This window comes from Cygnus olor, chromosome 14 (genome assembly GCF_009769625.2).
Source record: "Cygnus olor isolate bCygOlo1 chromosome 14, bCygOlo1.pri.v2, whole genome shotgun sequence".
Classification (NCBI taxonomy): domain Eukaryota; kingdom Metazoa; phylum Chordata; class Aves; order Anseriformes; family Anatidae; genus Cygnus; species Cygnus olor.
In genome coordinates this window covers 5,443,680-5,456,009 of record NC_049182.1, presented here as the reverse complement: position 1 = coordinate 5,456,009, position 12,330 = coordinate 5,443,680, and the positions used below count along the sequence as shown (strand labels likewise).

The 12,330-nt window shown below is 43.6% G+C and overlaps 1 protein-coding gene across 4 annotated transcripts in view; it reads left to right on the top strand.

Annotated features, from left to right (window-relative positions):
• ADAMTS2 (ADAM metallopeptidase with thrombospondin type 1 motif 2) overlaps window positions 1-12,330 on the top strand; it is a 242,893-nt gene that overhangs the window by 100,553 nt on the left and 130,010 nt on the right. The window contains exon 1 of one of the 4 annotated variants that reach the window (XM_040573312.1): window positions 12,055-12,102. The exons of the other annotated variants lie outside the window; for them this stretch is intronic. Coding sequence (XP_040429246.1) covers window positions 12,070-12,102 — 33 coding nt within the window. The 5' untranslated portion in view covers window positions 12,055-12,069. Of the gene's footprint in view, window positions 1-12,054; window positions 12,103-12,330 lie in introns of those variants that run through there. 4 annotated transcript variants of the gene reach the window in all.

Below are 12,330 nucleotides of genomic sequence, written 5' to 3'. Positions count from 1 at the left end.
CTGGAAAACACTGCTACTTGTTTGCTTTACTCTTACACAGTTTCTCAGGAAGCAGCTACAGGACATCTTTCAACAGATGTTGTGTGGTTTTTTTCTCCCGAGTCTCACTTCACTGAAAGTATTTGTTATGTTATTGCTTGTGAAGCTTCAAGGGTGCTCAGTAGCACTCAGCAGGCTAACGTACACTGCTGTTCTGTCTCTCTAGCATCCTTCCTGAGGAACATCCCTGCAAGCTCTGCATCTGTCTGACCCAGTGAGCACAGACTTCATTTTACTCATCACGTAGTGTGGAAAACAGAGTGTATTTCTCCACAGTCCCATCAACACCCCCATTATTGCTGTTAAGACTGGATCAGATCTTTACTATTAATGCAGTTCTCAGTAGCTTTCCTCTATTGTCCAAATATCCTGTCTCCCTCCGTGTATTAGCCTTACTTAGTTTCTTATTATACTGCTTCTCCCATCTTCTGTTAGTTGGCACCAAAACTTTTCAGACACTGGAGAAAATGCTTTATTTTTCTAACTCACCATTTGCTTTAGCAGAATGGATTTTGTGTTCGTTGTGATGTTTTTAAGATATTTTCTTGGCATATTGACTGATTTGCAAGAAGTGGAGAAGACACAAAAAAGCCCAAGATGGGAAATTAAATTTGGTTTAATTTCTTGGCAATATGCAGAATCATTTCCCAGGTCCCTCTAGTTAACAGTGCAAAATTTGAGCTTATTCCCAAGCTATCAACATTCTTGAGTCTTTCTGTGGCTGAAAATCTGGTTCTCACGATCCGTGTCATTGGGACAGGGCAAGAGTGACCATGTGGGCTGCTCCGTTCCACGCTTTTACTGCTGCTCTGGGTAATGGATGTTCATAGACCCCTTCCTAATGGGATGTTTTGCTTACTCATAAAATTTCATCAGTGCCAATTTCTGGAGAAATTTCTTGGTCTACGTGCAGTGTTGTACCCGGAGACTTGAATTTGGCAGGCCTGATAATAAGTCTGAGTATTGAGGATTGTTATGTCTTCCTCACCAATATGTCTAAATAATGGTTCATAATTAACTCTGGCAATCTCTCTTGTCCAAGCAAAATTCATCATTTTGTAATTCTCTGGGGCTTTTGCCAGCTTTCCTGCAAGGAGTGTTTGGACTGTGTGCGAAGAGGTTGCAAGGCCAGCGAAAGCAGCCAGCAGAGGATTCCTCCAATTAGTGTTTAGCGAGTGTGATGCCCGTCCTTGCTGGGAGCATGCCTTTTCCACTCTGGTAGCGGGGCAATCATCAAAGAGTTCCTGTTTATAGTAAATAGTGCTTGGCCTCCGTGGCAGATGAAGCTATGAGGCTTTTCTAATCTTTTTTTTTTTTTTTGGTGGCATGCATGAGGCTTAAAATTTCAGTGGAGGTGGATACGAATATTTTCCTTGAGTACAGACCCAGGACGCAATTCCCAAGGTGGTAAGAGTTTGCTTCCCATCTTTTTTATCTCGCAGTTGGAACAAGCATGGACTATTTGCTGTTGGTAGAGGAATCCTCCTGCTTTTATTCAGCCCCTACACTGGGAATGGAGCAGATAAGACCATTCACAATTCTGCAGGAGAAATAAGTGCTCTATGGCAGGGACATTGCCCGGGGATTGATAAGATACTGCATGTTTCTTAGGATGCTCTGTAAGAACTGTGTGTTTCCATCTGGTCTGCATTTTCCCAGGCTTGCTCCTGCAAAATGGAGTTGCCAAGGCAGACCAGTCTCACATGTCTTCGGAAGGGTGTATTGGAGAAAAGATTGCAATGTCTAAGTTTCTATCCCCCTTCACAGAAATCACCATTACACAAAAATGCTGGACCCAAGTTCTGATCTGGGATGGAAAATCCTGTGTTCCTTGGTCATTTGCGATGGATTTGTGAGTCACATGGAATTTACACGTCACTTACTGAACCCAAACCTTGGAAAAGACCAATCTATTAATTTCTGTAAACAGGAAACTGTTCAGCCATTCATATGTTCTCAAGCCACACGCTCTACCCTCTGATAATGTTAGTTTTCCCTAGAGAAAAGTCCTGTCAGCATCTCGTTCCTGCTTTATATTTCATACCTGTACACAGACTTTGCCTGTGTGCCTAATTCTCCTGCCTAGGTTTGCATTGTTTTATCTTTGAATCTGAAAACTATGCACATCTGTAAAAACAGAGGGTAATATATGGTAGTGGTATGCTACTGTATTCATTTGAATTAATGTCCCTTAAAGTGCAGAGGCTGCAGATTCCATCTACTGCAAGATGGTAGAGCTATGTGCATTTAAAGAAAACAGATCCTGCTTTTAGAAAGGCCACTTTATAACTGTGTTCAGGTTCATTTAATTTTGGTGGTGCAAAGGGAGGAAAAATGATTGTGAAAACCTTAAGTTATCAGTCTGAATTCACAGGCTGCAATCTTGTTTTTGTTGCCTCTCTACCAACAGGAATTCTGCGTACTCACATTCTTGATCCTTCTCCTCTTCCTTGAAGAAACACAGCTGTGGAGCTCGAGCCATCATTGCGCCGCATTTCTGCGGATCACAGGGGGAGCTGGGTTGCACTGTATGTAAATGAGATGTAGTTACTGCGTGTTGGGAATAAGTGCTTGATCATATCAGCTAACATCTGTTTTCCCATCAGGCATTTATTCTGTCCTGAAAATGGCCAAAGCCAAAAGCCCACTCGTAGGTACATGAAAGCTCATAACAGACATAAAGTAGTTCCATTTTGAAGCCCCGAACAGATTCTCTTTGCCCTGGAATATGTTGATTTATTTACATGTTAAAGAAATCTTAAGGCTACTATACCAGTGCTTGAGGGTTGTTTATTTGAAGAACCAAAAAACTGATAAAAATTCACTGAAACTATGAAGTTGCTGGGACTTAGCTAGAGCTTATTAAATCTTTGTTGGAGTGGTCTTTTCTGGCAGTGAAGTGGGCAGAGTTGCTCTGTATTTATCTTCAGGTTTGGGATTAAGTTATGGCAAGTAAATGCCCACTCCAGATAATCACATTCCCCAGAGCTTAATGAGCTTTAATTTATGTGCATTAACTTTGTGGCATTAGCTAATGCATTTACCTCTGCTTTCTCTGCTCGCACTTCCAGCACTGGACTGTGGAGCCTCCAGATCTGCTAGGTAGCCTGCTGAGCTGCCACTTCGTTCCAAACCACTCCAAGCACCTGAAACATTTCACAAAATGTTCCCCCTTATACATGTTTGAGAACTCCTTTCACTTCTGGTGCCCACAGCCCTGGTTTTGAGCCAGCTGCAGCAATGCCTGAACACTGCAGCGGGGTGGTCCAGAAGCACCCGTGGCAGTGGGTTTGCTGCTGGCTCCAGGAGGCAGCCGTAGAGCTGAAAGCATTGCACCTGAGGTCGGCAATCCTTGGTCTAGAGGTTTCCAGATGTAGAGGTGGTACTGGTAGAGAAGTCCGCTGTTAAATGCCACCTCACATACCATCTCTGAGAGATAACTGTGACAATGGAGAGCATCGACTTGAAGCTGTGAGTTACAGGGCAGATAAGTACCATGAGCCGGAATGCATGCTATACATATGGGATCCTGTATGTGGTTTCAATTTATATGCTAATTTTCTTCTCTTTATATTTTTTCTCCTCTCCTTTGCTTTCCATCTCTATCTTTTATAGTTCCTGGCGGAGCCAGCAGCAATACCACTTTTTTTCTTTTGGCAGTCTGCTTGTGCTTTGGATTTCGATTTCCTTTACCTACTAGATATATTTATGTATGTAGATATTAAAACAACACAAAATGCATTTTGTCTGTTTCTGTTCATCTTGAAAACAAGGTGCAGCTGTTGAACTGCAGATGAGTTTTTGCTTGCTGCAGGCCATTCTTACCGCATGTGTTGTATCGCTGCAGCCAGGCAGCGATAAATACCTCGGTACAGTGCGATGGGCTTGATCCTCTCCCCCTCGCCTTCAAATTACAGACATGTAAGTGGTAAAGAAGAAACTTGGAACAACGTTTGTCTTCACTCATAATTTTTCATCACTTTACATTTCTTCTAGTATAAATTCCCCTTTCCATTGGTGGGAGTTGGGTGTCAAAGAATTTGTGATGTGAGTTGAAATCCTTTTCTCCTCCTGGCCCCTCTGGTCCTTGCTGTGGGATCTTCTTGCTCCCTGCTGTAGGTTCTGCTCACCCATTCTGATTTCCTATCTCCTCATTCCTTTCCTCCCCATGTTGTTTCGAGCTATGGGCATTCCTATCCTATCTTCCTTCTTGCCTACAGCAAGTAGAGGATTTATCTTAAGCAGTTTTCAGCAGCAGGTCCATTGAGATGCCATGGAAAATGTTTTCTGAGGTGTCAGGCCAGCACCGGGCAGCTAGAGAGGGCAGGGACCAGGTCAGCAACTTACGGGGCCCATTTCCTCTTGCCTCTGCAGTCCCTCCTGGTTCACAAGGTCCATAAATCAGCACAGCTCTGAGGACGTGCTGTATTTATGATATACCATGCTGCTCTGAGAGGTTGGTGTCCAGGATTTTGAGTCATGGGATTACTCCCCAGCACGTTAGTCATGTTTCTTGGCTGCAGGACGGCGATCAGGGTTGTGTAGGGTCAGAGGTGATGACATAGCAGAGGGAACGCAGCTGTAGATCCGTTAGGGTTAGCTGCAAGTTCTTGGTCAATTTTCTCTCTGAAAAGAATACTTTTTCTTACAGAAACCCTTATTTTGCTCAGAAATATCTATGTAAAAGTTCTTTTTTAAAGAGAAACAGCAACTTTTTTGAGACTCATGGAGAAGTCAGATATGCAAGGTGTGTTTGTTTAATTGACAACAGGGATAACTTACTTACGCTGACACTTCTCTCAGGACGTGGATGGGGAACCGCTTTCCAGCCTTTGGGGACCACCCGTTTTCCCCTGGTGCTGTTGCCATGTCCCATACCTGGCGAGGCACCAGGCATCGCTTCATTCCTCCTCATCCCTCTGTGAACACACGCTTCTCTCCCTCTTTCCTGGTGGCCCCGAGGGACAGAAGTGGCTCTGAGGTACCTCGTGAGCCAGCTGCCTACCTGTACCCCTCTTGTTTATTCAGGTGATGTGGAGAAGCCCCATGTGAGTGCTGCCTTGTGTTTCTTTTCCTGCTGTTGTATGCTTCCCCAGGTTGATTTGAAGTGTCAGCAAAGCCTCAACAACGTTGTTAAGACTCAGGGAAGGGATCAAAATGCCAGAGACTTGCACACTGGGTCTCCTCCCATCCGTCCTGCCTGGCCGTGCCTGGGGCAGCGCGTGCTTGGCCTTTCAGCAGTGCATGCCGCCGCACTGCTCTGTCCTCCGGTGACATACTGTATTTTGTTCTCAGGGCTGGGATGGCAGCGATGCTCTGTAACGGGCTGATTTGCAATTCCCTGACATATGCTAGTTACAATGATACATTAGGTTTCGGGAAAACAGCCCTCCTAATATACATGGGAGAGAACACACCAGATGACTGTTATGAGAGAGATCTGAGATATCTTATTTAAGTTAATATCAAACCAAATGGAGAAACTTTGCAGGAACGACTGCCAGATTATCCTCTGAGGACTACAGCCTGGCTATTTGGCTGCCAATAAAACTACATATTTTTGTATTTACTAATGGGGGAGAAATGAACTCTCCATGGTGAGTAATTCAGATAGCAACAGCTCCAGGCCCTCTTCATTCATCACTATACAGCTTTCTCCAGGCAAAGGTCAGCGACTATGTTTGGTTTGCTTGCCTCTGTTGTAGGATTTACATTCGTGAATCACTGGAGGGGCTGCGATCGCCTCCTGGCAGCGTGGCCCAAGTGAGTTGCTGTTTCAGGAACCTGTACACCTCCTCCCTGCTCTTGTCAGAGGAAAGACCATGGCGGTGTTGTAGGGCATGGGGAGGATCACTTGGAGAGTTTACTCCCTCATAGCCTCTCACTTGCTTTACCTTAGGCCTGTTCTTTCACATGGCAAGGGAAAAGGGTTATTGTGATCAAAGCTTCATCCAGAGATTTATGTCACCTAGCTGCTGCTAGAGGAGAGGCGATGTCTTTTAAGGCTACCTGTGCTTATCTTGGAGCAGGTCAGTAGGTCACACTCAGATATCCTTACTTTCTTTTGAAGGGTAGCACTTGTAATCCAGGTGTTGGTACATCTTTCGAACTGCAGATAAGGTACCGCGTTCTGTAAAACTGATCGATGTATACATTCTTTCAGGATTCGGTTACATTAAGTTTATTTTAATGAGTATGGTCTTGAACTTTTCACAGTAGGGTTTAGTGAACAGATTGGAAATCCTGAAAAAGACATTAGAATAGGGTGAATAATTCATAAAGAGTAATTTATGTTATGAATGTCACCTTCTTCTATTTGTGAATTGCTCGGGAATAAGGCATAACTTGTCCGAATTTGGTTGTTGATTAAAATTATGCACCAAATAATTTGTCAGCAATCCTTACTTTGTAGCTCAGCCTGAAGCAATTTGTTGTGAACAGTTGATATTCAGAAGCTCAGCTGTTACATTGGACACAGAAATTCCAGGACTTATTTTTCCATTTTGTGATTAGATTATCAAAACTTGTCAATTTTTCTTCATTTGTTGAAAGGATTCCCTGATATTTGAGAGTATTCTAATTCATCAGTGTGCAAGAATATTGCAATATTTGCCAGAATTTCCTGTTCTGGCCAGCTGTTCTGCCAAATTTTATTTCATTAGAGGGCAGATGAAGCAATTTCATTAACAAATGTAAACAGTGGATTTTTTTCCCCTGTATTGTACCTACTCTGAAACTTCTGGTTTTCATCATGACCAAGATACAAAGGCCATTTCCATCATGGGGACATAACCAGGCTTGTTATTTACTTCTAGGCCTAAAGTTTTCGGAATGAACAAAGAGGAGCTGACTTCTTTTTGTCCATTTCTCCTTTCCTAATAATGAGTCGGAAAAAGTCCATGTCAGGCCTGTAGATTATCAAATGTTGTTTAAGTAGATTTCTGTTTTGATTTTGTCTTTTTTATTTTTTTAGACAATGTGGATTCACCCAGTAGCAAGAATTAGCTGCCTGCAAATACGTTTCATAATTTTCACAAAACTCCTCAGCTAATGAGAACTGTGAATCTTTGCAATTTCTCAAAACTCGAAGCTCGTGTCATACTTCCAAGCACGCTAATGTGTAGAAATTGCTTCAATCTTTCTTTTACCCATTATAATGGGCTTTATTAACGCACCAGATTGCAATATAGAAAATTAAAGGCATTAGACATGTATAGTCCTGCTTATTTGACAATGTGCATGTTGCTTACATGAGGCTCACTGGCTGTAATAGCTCTGGATGCCAACTTTTTATTTCATTGTGCTGAGACTGGTGGCTCTGGTAAGCTGGGGAGTGATGCTGACCTTCTGAAACATCCTATGTTACATTGCCTCTCTTTCTAGTCTGTCTCAATGATCAAATGTTCATTTAAATTTAAAATCCAGGAAGAACTTCAAGACATCTCTGTAATGTTCCCCAACTACATTTTAAGCTGTTGGATGAGCAGCGAAAGGGCAGCTGGAGGAAGGCACAAACGAGCAGCACGTGCTCCCAAGCTCAGCTGTTCCCCTGCCAGGTAGACTTCTCGAAATAGCATTGCCCACAGGGATCCTCTGTTGCGTTTGAAATGATAACTGGCAATCTGCTGGAACCTGTGATGCTTTTTCATCATTTTGTGCATGGCTGTGCTCTCAGCCTGCCATGTGCCTCCCATATGGAGCGAGCCCCGGGGCCCGGTGCCCCGGCTGCGCGCACGCAGAGTGCGGCAGTCGCGAGGCAGGTGCCTGGGCTCTGCCGGCACCGAGCAGTGCAGGCTCTGCTCTATGCACATGTGTAACTAGATGACTTATGTGTGCTCAAATGCCCCAGCTGCTGCTTTTTGGCAGGTAATCAGAAAGAATTAGCATCTGATGTTTACCCCACTCATGTTTTTTGTATCTAGTCCTTGTGCGCAGGGTTGTAGTTCGATTGTAAGTTCTTTGTGGGCTGCGTGTTTATGTAATACCTAACTCTTTAGCCCTGAACTACTTCATCAAAAACTAAGTGATAGTGCTGTATGTTCAATATTTATTCTCCCTTTTGTGCTGCAACAGTCAGAGCAATATAATAGGATCTATTTAGCATTTGCTCATTTGCTTTGCAGAACCCTCTTCCTGCTTTTTCTCCACTTATGTAGGTGTAGTATTGCTCTTAACTGTAGATTGCTGTTTGTAGGTTTTGACAGAGTAAACACATACTCAAATCTGTTCAGAAGATCCTTGGTTAATAATAGATGAGATGAACATAACCTCTTTTAATTCGACATTATTCATACTTATGTGGGGTGTGTAGGGGAGGCACACTGTGATGTCTGACATGCATGAAAAGACAAAAATATGAATGTCCATATATTTTTTCAGTGCACAGTTCCTTACCTTTGGATCAAAGGAAAGGAAGAACAAATTCCAATAAACCTGTATGTATTATTTTGAACAGTAGCTCACTCAAAAGGCCCTATGTCTTATCTGTATCACTCAACTAAAAAGATGCAGAACAGATCAGTTGAGAGCAAACAGGAAAAAAATCAGCCAATTAACTCACTGATCTTTTTCTATGTAGCAGTAAAATGCAATTTGACACACACAGGTGTGTACTGCGTGAAGGGATGTGCTTTTTGAGCACAATGTGGTGTACAAAGTCGCTGTTACAGATCTGTGTCTTGATATAAAGAATAGCCAACATTTCGGTTTAGGCATTTCCAGCAGAATGTGGTTAAACCCTTCCTTGGTAGGAAGAGCTGCAGGCGTAGCATGACCAGTGAGTGATACAGCAGTTACTGTAGGAGAAGGTGGCAGATGGGTGAGTCTATACCTAAGCTTCTCTATCCACACCTTTTCCATATGAATCAACTGCTTTTAAGAAACATTGTACTGACATAAAGTTGTGTGATCCCGCAGTCTAAACTGATTGGTGTATCTATTTGCACTGAGAAGATGGTTTGTGGTACTGTACTGATATTCTAATTTAATGTTTGGTTTGTTTGTTTGTTTTTCTCTCCCCCCGTTATATGCAAAGGGGCCTCCTAATATCAGAACCTGGCCATCATTTTTAGAAGTATCTGGCTGTTCTTTGCGTGCATGCTTCACTGAGGAAAGATTGGTTCCAGGTTTGAAAAGCAAGTCTACTTACTTTCTATGCATACAAATATTTAATTATATTTCAGGTCTTTTTTAATGAGGTATAGCTAAGAGTCCCTCGTGTTAATTTTAGCCATCTATTAAATTTGTACAAGTACTGAACAAAAAATTACAAATGCCTAAGTTTACCTTGGCAGAGTACAAAAAGGGGTTTAAAAGTAAATGTCTTTCAGCAATTTTTCCCCTATGAATCACTTGTGAATTAGGAAAACCTTCTGTTTGCACACGTCTTTCACTTGTGCTGAGTGCCGTGATTGTTGGAGAGCCTCATACAAGAGGCAGAGAAGAGCAGAGTCCCAAAGACCAATTGCTGCTACCTGAACTTTGTAGTTCTTGAGTTTTTGCTTTTATAACCCCCTAATTGTTTGGGCACAAAGGAGCTGAGTCAGCACTGAGAGCTCTGGCCATACCAGGTGACTTTGCTTTCTGAAATGAAACGTTGGGAGAGTTTTTGAGGTGTGATTTAGTTCCCTCCACAAGACAGCAGCAATGAAAAGGATGGTGCAGGAGCTGAAGAAATGTTTGTTTCTTAATTGATTCCTTTCCAAGGAAATTAAAAAGGAAGGAAATTTGAGTAGCTGCTGAGAGTTCTGTTATCTACTTGTGTAACCTTTATTTTCCAAGGTTTAGCCAGTATTTATACATCTCTCTGCAGAGCTGTGTTTTGGCACCAAAATATTGGTTGTGGTTTGCATAATCATATGATTCACTTCAGTAATTGCTTGCAAGAAAGCTTAAGTTATGCCTATTTTTCAAATACAATTAATTTTAAAATGTTGTGCTATTTTTAAAAATATCTTTAAAGTGTGGAAAAAGGCAAAATTTTGTTCACTCTTGAGAGATGTGAGAAGGGGCTTGGAGAGAGTGAAATTGAAATATAAGTTCTCAGTTTCTAAGAGGTGGAACTAGAATTACTTTTTCTTTTCCTCTAGAAAGGCTATAAAATTTCATAGAAAAAAATGTGGGAAAACCCTTGTAAAATATTTGAATGAAAAACTTTGATTTTCACTATCCTGCCCTCTTTTTTCTCCTCCTCTATGCCCAAGGTAACTACAGCTCAGAAGGAAACAATCTTGGGTAGCTAGGTCTCATTTCTGAAGCACCAGTCTTACAACCACAACACACTTCTAAATGTAGAGGTTAGTGAGTGGGTGAACAAGTTGGTTTATGCTAAAAGCTTTTCGTGCCTGTGAACGTACCGATGGATTTATAATCAAGGATATGTTAGTATATTTAAAAGTTTGTCTGTATTCACATTGGCCGTTACAGTAAAGACATCCCAGACATGTAGTGTGCTGAGGATCACAAGCCCAGTGTAAAACCATACGAGCTCATCATCTTGTTCTCTGGGCACCTAGCTGAGGAACACCCCTGGAGATGCCAATGTGGGCCCCTGTGTGTTTGTGCTTCACGTGCAAGTGGAGTCTTCTATAGAAGCACGATGTGACCTAGACATACTTGGATTTTCAGGGAGCAGACTGATTGTTTCATCTGCCACCAGATAAAACTTTCAGAGAACACTTGCTGTGTTTGTCTGCCACCACAGGAGAAGCAGTTGGCAGGCCAGGGGTTAATTCTCACTGCTCTGTGCAAGAAGTTGGGTCTGATCACAGTCTGCTGTCACGAAGTTAAGTGGCCTCTGGCTTTCCAGGATGGAACAGGTTTCTTCTACATATTATAATTCTGACTGATTGAAGGCTGCTTAAGTGGTTGAAATATAGCAAAAAATTACAGCACTTGTCCTCAGGCTCTTGCAGGAGAGCCAGCGTTTTGTGCTCCTCATTCTCCCTACCTCCCCTTGTGCTCTCATGCTTTCCCAAGGTTTATTATTCCTGTAGATCTGCAGGGAAGCTGGGTATTTGCCGATGGGGAGATGCTATGTTCGTGGCCACCCGAGCACCCATGTGTGGGTTCCGCTGTGGGAGCGAGGTGAGTGCCTGATCCCACACCGCTGTGGGCTGCCCTGGCTGCTGCATCGCCGCTGTCCGGCTTGTGGGGACAGGATTGATCCTCTGCTGAGCACAGAGGCGAGGGGAAGAACAAAGCAGTTGCGTTTGTCCATTTGGTGAAGAAAATGTAAGCATTGTGCCATCTGTTCTGCAACGACGTGAAACCCAATGTGAGCTCTTTGGAAAAGGCAGAAAATATGTTCAGAATCTGGGGAAAAGATGGATGTGAAAATAAGATGCTGAAAATTGTTAGGAGCCTGGATAACTCCAGAACAGACCAAAAATAACAAAACAAAAAGTAAAAAACAAGAGAAAGAAAACTGCCTTAAAAGGGGAGGTCCGATGCAACGCTCATCAGACTTTCTCCTGTTTCTCCCCCATCTCCTTTCATGTGTTTGTTCACTTTTTCACCTTGATCCTACTCAGGAGAGCAAACTGCTATTTAATGGTTCGAAGTGCTGTGATATGGCAGGAGCTCACGGTGCTGCACCCGTTTGTGCCGGTGAGGTGGCCTCGTCCCTCCTGTCTGGAGAGAAAAGCCGGGGGGCTCGGGGTGAGGCCTCGGCCCTGGCCTCAGGCCTGGCCTCCTCCCGCTGGCTGCCAGGAGGCCCCGCTGGGATCCAGGGCACAGCTGTGTGTCATTTTTCAAAAGCCAGGAAGGAGAATTGCAGACTCTGTGAAAAATGATAAAATCTGGAAAACTTTTTAAAACGACTTTTATAGCTTGGTGAAATTCCTGCTTCCCCGGAGTTCAGAGGAGTCCCACGAAACTCTTAATTGCGTTAAGCTCCTCGTTGCAGCGCAGCGACCGGCCTGGGCTGGTGGCAGCGCCGGAGGTGAGCAGAGGAGGCTCTGAGGCGGCGCTGGGAGAGAGGATACTTTCGAGGGACACACTCATCGCAGCAGAGTAGCAAAGGGGCAGAGCATGGAACGGCGTATCCCTCGAGGCTCCTGCTTTGTAAGCTGAGAACCGCGGCGAGGTCGGAAGCCATTCCAGTGTTGAGAGCTGCTGGGAGCGCGAGGTTTTGCTGGTAGGAGAGGAAGGGTGTCTCGTGGTTCATGCTCTGATTTTGGCTTTCAGATCTGGGGAGAGCTTCTCATCTCTGCCGCAGGGTTCCCGAGCAAGTCACCCACTTTTCCTGCCTCCTGTTTCCTCACTGAGGGAATGGGGATTGCTTTCCTCCTG